Source organism: Wyeomyia smithii, chromosome 2, assembly GCF_029784165.1.
Source record: "Wyeomyia smithii strain HCP4-BCI-WySm-NY-G18 chromosome 2, ASM2978416v1, whole genome shotgun sequence".
Lineage (NCBI taxonomy): Eukaryota > Metazoa > Arthropoda > Insecta > Diptera > Culicidae > Wyeomyia > Wyeomyia smithii.
In genome coordinates, this window is record NC_073695.1 from 275,544,585 (window position 1) to 275,554,038 (window position 9,454).

General features: G+C 40.4%; 1 protein-coding gene across 1 annotated transcript in view; it reads left to right on the plus strand.

Annotated features, from left to right (window-relative positions):
- Positions 1-8,448, plus strand: part of LOC129721859 (DNA fragmentation factor subunit alpha-like) — a 55,814-nt gene extending 47,366 nt beyond the window's left edge. The window contains exons 3-4 of the mRNA XM_055674924.1: positions 2,123-2,355; positions 4,039-8,448. Of these exons, the coding sequence (XP_055530899.1) occupies positions 2,123-2,355; positions 4,039-4,480 (675 nt within the window). The 3' untranslated portion in view covers positions 4,481-8,448. The remainder of the gene's footprint in view (positions 1-2,122; positions 2,356-4,038) is intronic.
- The last annotated feature ends 1,006 nt before the right edge of the window (positions 8,449-9,454 follow it).

Sequence of the window (9,454 nt, forward strand, 5' to 3'; positions counted from 1 at the left end):
GAGTAGATCTTTCACTTCAGGTTTGCCCAGAAATCCTTGGCGTTACGCGGGTTCGCCAACGAGGGTATAACATCGATGTTTAGTCGCTCCATCTCCTCCCACGATCGCTTTAAGTAATGGACCGACGCCAGATCCGGCCAAAACAACGCAACTTCCGGCAGACACTTCGTACTGTAAATTTCGCCGTTCACGGCCAGTCTGGAGCGAAAGAAAAGGCGGCTTCGACTTCCCCTTCTCGCCGATTGTCAGCCACAGCAGCATTTCCTTGGGGAAGTTGGTGTGTAAAATGAATTTTACCTCGGTGCTCACTTCCTTCATGATGGAAATAAAATACTAAGTGCCCTGCCAGCCGTTGCCATCCAGGGTGAGACAGGTTTCATCGTCCACCACCACGTCGCAATTTGCCGGGAAAATCGACTTGACCATCTTATTCAACCGCTGCGTCATTGCCTGCCAGTGGACGGGACTTTCTGACATGTATGTTTATGTTCGCCAGGTACTTTTTCACTGTTTGGCCGGTTGCACCGACATCCCGGTCAATTGCACGCAACGATGTACTCACTTTTCCCTCGGGCTTTCTCTTCAGCATCCTTTGGAGCTTCTTGTCGCTCAGGGTCATCGGTCGTCCGGAACCGGGCTTTCTTTCGATGCTTTGATTGTTGTCCAATAGCGCCAAGATGTTGTATCTGAATGGAATAGCTTCACTGTTTTCGGCATCACGGTAAGAGCTCAACAGACAGAGCTTTAAAATTTTTAATCATGGGTTACTATGACTGATGCTGCATGGGTAGTTTCGTCAGTGCGGTAAACCCATGAAAAATCGGCAATATTTGCCCATTTTTTACCGCGAACGTTATACCAGAGGACGTGAGTTCATTATACCCTCGGCCTCCGTTAATGATATCAATAAAATTTCATCTGTTAATAGTCATCCATCATCCAGTACTGCCAAGACTGCTTTTACTGACCGTGCAAGCCTTTCCCATACCTCACCCATATGAGAGGTAACTAGGAGGCTAAACGTCCTTTTCGTATGTGAATTCTTTTGTATTCTCTTCTTCTATTGCCTGCATACTCGCTTTCAACTCATCAGCCCTTCAAATTCGTCCAATTAGCTGAAAAAAAATGCAATGGGGCACTTACGGCTGTACATTAACCTACGGCAAGGCGAATCGGCCTCGCGCCACTATTCGCGTGCACTATAACCAGAGCCTTAGTTTTCGGCGGCTTTTTTCACTTTCATGCAAAAGTGCTGAAATATATTACCCCTGATCCACAACTTTAAAACTATATCAAAGCACCTCCATCGAAATCAAAATACACCCACCGTATGGAGGCACATGGTTAATCAAGTATAAGACTTCGAAATAAGACGCTAATGCCACTTTTCCAATCAACCACTCAGATTAAAGAATTCTCGGTCATTAAAAAAAAATCATATTATTACTACCCACAACTGTGCAGCCCAACTGCGAAATCCCAACTCATTACTGATCCAGTACTTACCATCCGCCTACTTACGACTAGCCTAGAAAAAAGAACGAAGATGCCAAAAATAAGTCCTCTTCGCGAAAGCGTAGCATAGCAGAAATGTGAAACAACTTACTTCTTCAAACATCATACTTTTCGCCCGATCAAAGGAGCCAAACGCAATTTCGACGATTGACATTTTGTGCCAACGAAAGGTTACGGAAACTGTCACACAATTTAACCTTGTGAATTGGTGAACATTTTCAATTAGTGTTGCACTGGTATTGAAATATAGTTTGTGATAAGTAATTTCATGGAAAATTTGTTTGTTTAATGGAAGAGTTTGCTCGTTTTACCGCGCTATGGTGGTGCATTCTAAAAAGCTATTCACAACACGTGAACAATGTTATGAAAGGTAGCAACAGCTGCAGAAAGCAAATGCTGTGTCTATTTAGAATCATACAAAAATGCATAAGGGAACGTAAACTAGGTCCCCTATTCAGTGGGAGCATGCTTGAACTATTGTTGTGACATTTTAGAATGGTAATTTGTTTCGGATAACCTTCACTAGAATATGTGAGCAGTACTGTAACCTTATTGTGGTTCAATAACATAGCATAATTATTCGGAATTTTATTTTATTTTCCTCCAGCCAACTCATTACGTCACCATAACGACCCACAAGGAATCGGGCGACATCACCGACAGCCCCGAGGTGGAACGGATACATCTGAAGAAGCTGGTGGCCCAAATGAAGTCGAACCTGTGCAACGTGTCGGTGCTGAGTGAGCCGGACCTGGAGCTGCTGTCCAACATGGACCCCAACTCGGTGGCGGACATCACCGGGCGGGACTTCATCGAGCAGCTCAAGGAAGCATCAGGCAGGTTAGGGGGCCAGGAGACCGGATGTGGTTCTGGTTTCTAGAAACCCCCCATCTACGTACCGTCTCTCTTGGGATACTTTCTCTTGCGTTTGTTTGTTTGCGTTGTTTTCGTTTGTTGCATTTCTGGACCGTGTAGAATTTATTGTTGCTGGTTTCGGTTCGGTACCGGTTTTTTGAGCATCGATTAAGTAGATTATTGATTCCGATTTATGGTTGCTTTTGGTGCAGGACATTATATTCACAGCATGGTAGAGCGAGAAAATCTGTGTGTGAGTGTGCAGGCGCGTGTGCTAGCTTGTGTTCAGGCGGATGTGATGGGATTACAAATGGGTATATTTCCGATGCACCGTATTTTATCGTTACCTGTCCTGCAGAGGGGTGCCTTGATCAATGTTATTCGTAAATTGATTTCGCATTGGAATGTGAATAAATTGTCCTTTGTAAATCATGAAATGAGATTAACAGAAACGATGCAGTGGAATTATTGTAACTGTTTTTATTTATGGCAAGGTAGACTATTTGAAGCTTTTTGCCGATTTTTTGTAGATATTTTTTACTGAGAGATCCACTATTTTACGAATTCATGTGTAACATAGATTCTTCAGATTTAATGGGTAGAGAGTGATGCCAATTATAACTGACACACCCATTTTTTTTTCCTGTTGATACGCTCCACCGGGTAAACATGCTCGGCTATCGAAACTAGAAACGGGTTTATTTTGCTATCGAAACGTAAACTGCATAATCTGTACCATAAAAACACGCGATGTTTTTCACGTTGGTTGGCGCTATTAGCAGGATACTAAAGCTTAGCGTGGGGCGTGGGCCTCACTTTAAAATAGAATGTCTGAATTCGAACGCGCCATCTGCGTAAATCATGTCAATAACAGTAATCGGATAACAGTAATGGATTGTAATTACTGTCTTGTTGTAAGCAATCAATATGGCTTGAGGTTAATTTGGGTCCTTTTTCTCCAGAAAAACCATCAAACTGTTCAAAGAGAAATGAGAACCGACAAAATAGCTAACTGCCTTATTGAGTCACATAAGCCATGTCGTAATTTTTTATTGAACTTTTGTCTTCAGTTATGGACTTTTGCAGCTTGCCGAAATATAACACACATTTGGCTCCAATTTCTTTAACTTTATTGCTTGTCTCGAGTCGAGTTCAATTTCTTCTCCAATGGAGTATTTCTTCCAAATTTATCCGAAATGTGTAAGCTTAATTATGATTACATATTTCGAATGAACTTTGATCCCGAAACCAGAATAACAGTAATCAAGGCATCGCGTTGAATTTATTTGAGTATTGTATAAGTCGAACGATATCGCATAAAATGCAATGATAGTTTAATGTTTCATAACCGTTTAATCATTTGTTTTCATTTCGTAGCATTTATTTAACACGGCACTTGGGAAAGTTTTATGTTGTGTACTTACGTTGGACATTGATTTTAATTTTATATTTTCATTCGAACGTATAGTGTAAAAAAGTAGTACAGTTCCATCCACAAACTAAAAGAAATAGTCCACACTGATCAATCAATCATCCGTATTTGGGAAACTGCTTGCTAACATATTTGCTAGTCGATTCACTCGTAGGCTTCTAACGAACCGTTGTGTGCATTCATCCAAATTCGAACTTTTCTCCATCCCGTCTTTTTCCAACCGATGTCATCCGCAGAATCCTGCATGAAAAGCGACAGGCACTTGACGCAATTGAGCTGCTAAAGCTGATCGCCAAGCAGAAGGCCTCAATCCCGAGTGTCGTGCATAACATTCCCGGCGGCGATAACGACGATGACGATGATAATGTTAATGAAATTGACTGTGACAGTAATGATTGCGTGGAGGGCGGCAGCTTAGGTGGGGGCGCACTGCGTCTCCATCCGGCAGCACAAGACGAACTGGACAGTGTCAATCGGGGCGGAGTCAGCAACAGCAGCAGCAGCAACGTGAATCAAATTATACTTGAGTTGGATCCCAGGACGTTAGCCACATTCCAGCAGCAACAACAGGTTCAACAAAATAAAATAAACGCATCCAGTAATGCAATGGTAGCCGTCGATTGTAGCGGCGATCCCGCCACGGACATTCCCAGTCGAGGTGATACGTCAAATATTTGATATATGGTTTATCAGATCAATTTATGTCATAAATAGGCATTTTTTGAATATTTCAGAACACTTTGTAGGGTCGCCCAGTGTTCAATCGATGTAAATTCAAAGCAGAGAAATAATTCAAATATTATTCCCATCGATTTCCCACTGAGCGACACGAAACTAATTATGTTTTATAGATGCCAGCAAGCTACGAGATCAATATCAATTGCATGCATTTTTTCGAGAAACGTTAGAAGCTAGATTCTTTCATTTGCCAGACATTTGTTGTACATACCATTGTTGATGGCTGGAACGTGTGATACAACAAACTGAAATGTACGATCATTGTTTGATATTTTATGACGTTAACGAGAATCAAAAATTTTATTGTTAGTTCGAACAGTTTGCAAATGAACACAGCACAGAGAATGTAACGAAACTGTAAAATAATCTCTGCCCATACGGAATGCCTTAATTTAGTTGAGTAACGATACCAAAAAGAAAATAAAATACACAAACGGTTAAGTAACATTCACACACAAATCCTAAGAAGCAGCCTTTGCAGAGCTTGGCAATACAACAGCAAAATCGTTAAGTGAACTATCCGCAACTATGTCACCGAGAGTTATTAAAGCCTCGTTTCCATCGCCACAGAACCACATTCTCATCCCGAATGATGAGCTCATTAGTTTGTCCAAACAGCCTTGGGGATGCAGAGCACGGGCACAGTCTGCCCTTCCTTTCATGAATCATTTACCGGCACTTTTTGCGCTTGATCTGCCTGCTAGGTAAGTGACCTGCCATCCGGTGAATCCATTAAACTGTGCTGCCAAGCCATCATATTCGGACATGTTTTACGAGCCACTCGACACTTTTGACGTTTTATTTACCTTTTACCTCATGCTCTCAGCCCGTTGGGATGGATGAGAAGACCGTCAGGACAAAAACTGCCATCTCCGTTCCCTACACATAGTATTGACCTTCTACAATTACAATATTTATTCGCCCATTTCCTGTGCACGTCGCAAAATGCCACCCCACCCGCCGAACACCGTGGGTGGAAGGAAGCCAAAACGAAGACCAAGTTTGCGCTTCGATGTAGACGCATGGTGATTGGTTGTTGGTGTGCAAACAAAATTCAAACTTTGACTCCATCATGATTAGTGGGTGGAAGAACAGCGTCACTTTAATTTCAACATCCAACATTTATGATATCTTTATCGACGTCATCAATTTTATTCCAATGTCCCGGGGCTTTTCAGTTCTCATTACTGAACTGATGTAAAGACAGGCACGTTTTCTAGCTCTCGAGCCTGTGGCTCCATAAATAGACACGGTATATTTCGTTACCAGAGAATGGGGACCGTTACTGCAACATTTGGTATCCTTTTTACAGCAACGGTAGCAATCTTAACGGTCTTTCTGCTCCGTTCTCTGCAGTGCCAGCTCGAATGATGTTGCTAGTCAGTCTCACTTCATACCTATTAACCGGTGTAATATAGATATGGATGCCCAATTCGTTTGCAAAATATTTTTTCGGTTATTATCTACAACAACTGGCATTGAAAGAAGAATTTAGAGTTTAACTTAGAACATAAACCGGCTCGTCCATACCGGTGTGCCGTCGCATCGGACGGGTCTAACCAAAAACCCAAACAACTTTGCGAACATCTCAACTAAGGCCCGGACTGTGGATGTGCTTTTCGATTTCCCAAGGGCATGTTAAAAGTGAGAACATACACAACTCGGCACACAGTGAGTGTTGACCACCGGTCCGGGGGAAAAACCACCGCTAGACGAGGGTTGAATAGCGCCAAATGTACCCATGAATGCAGATCTAAACTGGACTTTAAACGGTTCATTGACTCAGTACATTTTCAGTATGTAGAAAAAAGTTTCTCCATACATCTCATTTATACATTTTTATCAATTAATAAATTGTTTCATTTATAACAAAAGGAATGTGAACATTGAATTCAGTAAATTCGTCGATTGAAGGGTTTTGAAATTAAAGTTGGTTGAAGGTCATGTTTTTCTTGGTCCGTTGCTTGTCACGTAGTTCATTATAAAAAGAAAAACTTTACATACATTGCCACTGTAAATGCGAGGGAGTTAGGAGTAAGTGGTGGATAAACTTTTTTTACACACTGCACACTGGTGGGTAGATGTGCATCCGCTAACCACCGCAAACTTATGCCAATTAGAGGAAGAACGCATTTCGAGCGGAGGAGGTCACCGATTTGAATTGCAAATCAATGCGAAAACGTTGGAATGCATTTGCGCAGAGAAAAATAGCATGGCGGGCTTCATTTCCATTCAATCAGCGTCGTTCGGGTGGCAAGTGGACGCTGAAATTCAACCTAGATATAAGGAGGGGATGTGCAAAGCATACTAGATTCAGCGTGCAGATAGGGTGCCTTGCGAAAATCACGAAAGCCAAGCACTTTCCCTGAGCTGTTGCTCTCGGTTCCCGGATGGATGCTACCGAGAATAAGCCGCTCTCATGGCGATGAATATTCATTGCTTTTCACTTGACTGGGCCCAGAGTTTCCCACCAACGGCGTTCCTCATGTGCTAGGATAGTAATGACGGAAAAAAGCGCCAGGTCGGATCGACTTTGTGAACTACTTTCCTCCATGAAGAATATTACACATTTTTTTTTTCAATTTTTAATCAATTTAATTTGTTCTACATGGCTTAGCTTGAAAACCAGTCCACTAGTTGCACAAGGTCTTCTAATTTTGATATCAATGTGCCTAATTATAATTATTCAAGTAGTGACAAAATGATTGATGTTTTTAGTAAAGTTGCATTTTTAGCAGTTCTTGATGTTTTAATCGAGCTGAATCACTAATATTCGCTACAGAACCTGATATTAAAACTTGAAAGGTCTTAGTAGCAACTAGTAGCCTGGATTCAGCAAAACCTGCTCAAGTACTTAAAACGATAAAAAGGCAACGAACCGACAAAGGCTGCTTCCCGAAAATTGACACTGTGTGACCACGAAATTGATGACAGTTTGTATTCCGAAATGAACACAAGTTTCCTAGTGTAGCGGCATAATATATTCCAATTTTTGCAAACCTAAAATGTAACACATTTGGTAGCACACTTAAACAGTAAAATGGTAGCCTTGTTTTCTCGAATATCCTCCACAGTTTTTAAACGCAATTTTAATCGAACAAATAAGCCACAAATCAAATCTTTTCGGCGTTATATTATGCACTAGAAGAAGCGCTTCAACGTAAAGCCTATAAACAACATCTTTGTAGCTCCCCCCCTCCACAGCGTACTCGTTATGCGTATATGAATACCGATAATGTTAATCTGAACACTAGTACATAGTATTATCTCACACATACATTAACACACATAAAAAAATGTTTATCACACATTTATTAGTCAGGAGTTTTTAGCATACGAAACACAACTTAACAACACACACATTCATACACCCCCCCAAATTAAGACTTGAATAATCCATTGTAACTGGTGCAACATAACATAAACCAAATAGGATAATAAATTTTTCACTTCTAAAAAGTGAGCGTGAACCTAAACGGCATTAACTAAACGAAAGTATAAAAAAACACTTCACGAAGACAGTAAAGGAACATAAGGACTCCATCAACAGTAGGCTACACGAAACTGTGAACGAATAAACAAAAACGTGCTAAATTTAGAACTCTTAAACACGAAAAAAGGGTTATATGGTCAGTAATACAAATAAAAAAAAAGAAATAACACAAATAAAACCAGTAGGGTAGCAATCGAATAAAAAGGATCGTCAGCATGGCTTGGTAGAACGAAACGGCCGTATAATTCCACGAAAAAATAGGTTAACAATTGATTTTAAACAAATCAGCGCACTGATTCACTCCGCAAACACGTGGAGGTATGTTTTTTGACTAGAATTTATAATATGTCATTAATGATTGTCCCCCGATTATAGTGGAATATGAATAAACCTGTAAACCAGTCGATAAATTGCAGCCGATTTTGTTTCACTGTTTCGGTTTCGGAACTAAGAAAAGAAAATAAAGTCCAACTTCATCCGCAGTCAGTTTTATGCTGTGGCGTCGAGGAGGGGGAATTGAATAAATCATACTTACGTATGTTTCGGGTACACACATTGTGAGCCTGCTGGCACATCGGAATAGTTATGTATATTCATTCCCACAGCGGACAAGTATGCCGCATCGTGTCATGGGGGGATTAAACTTCGTGAAGTAAGCTCCTACTAACAAGACAGCTACTGCAGTGAAATATACAGCCGATTTGATTTATTTTCCTTTGATGCTTTGCTTGTTTAAATTTTAATTGCACAATTTTGTTCTGTGTGAAACGTCCGGTTGTTTAAAAGTTTGAAGAAAATACGCTTCGATCTTTAAATTTTAAAAATTGTCGTTTAAAAGGTCGCGTAAGAAGATACGAACTTTCGAAATGTTTCTCTAGAAATCATTCACAGCTTACTACCGTGCTGGATCGGAACCCGTACAGTATCGAAATCCGTACACCTTGATGTTTACCTTCAGTTTGAGGCATTATAAAAGTGAAAATTCATATGATAGTTACATGTACATATCCGTTGAGTTGTTGGCCTTCTGTTAAATTAAACTATGCGCCAGTAGGCCATGAAATAAAAATATTAAAAATGAAAAATCAATCGTGTATCGGTTTTAGTTGTCATTTCGTTGTATCGTTAGAGAATTTACTAAGGAAACGTTCTTCAGATAAAAACGATTTGCAAGTGGGATATAAGTGTTTTACTCTGTGAATCTTTTTAAAATTGATGGAAAAGGTGAGTCTTTGTCATTTTCGAACTGTATATTGCCTAATAAATAGTGTAAGTTGTATTTATTCAACAAAAACTGTGCCGTACGGATTTTGATTCTTTTTATTTGCTTGAATCGAAATCCGTACAGCGTGTGTATCATGCATATATTGTTGAACTTTCTTCTTGTTTTCAGCATATAATGGAAGAAAACAAGTATAAAT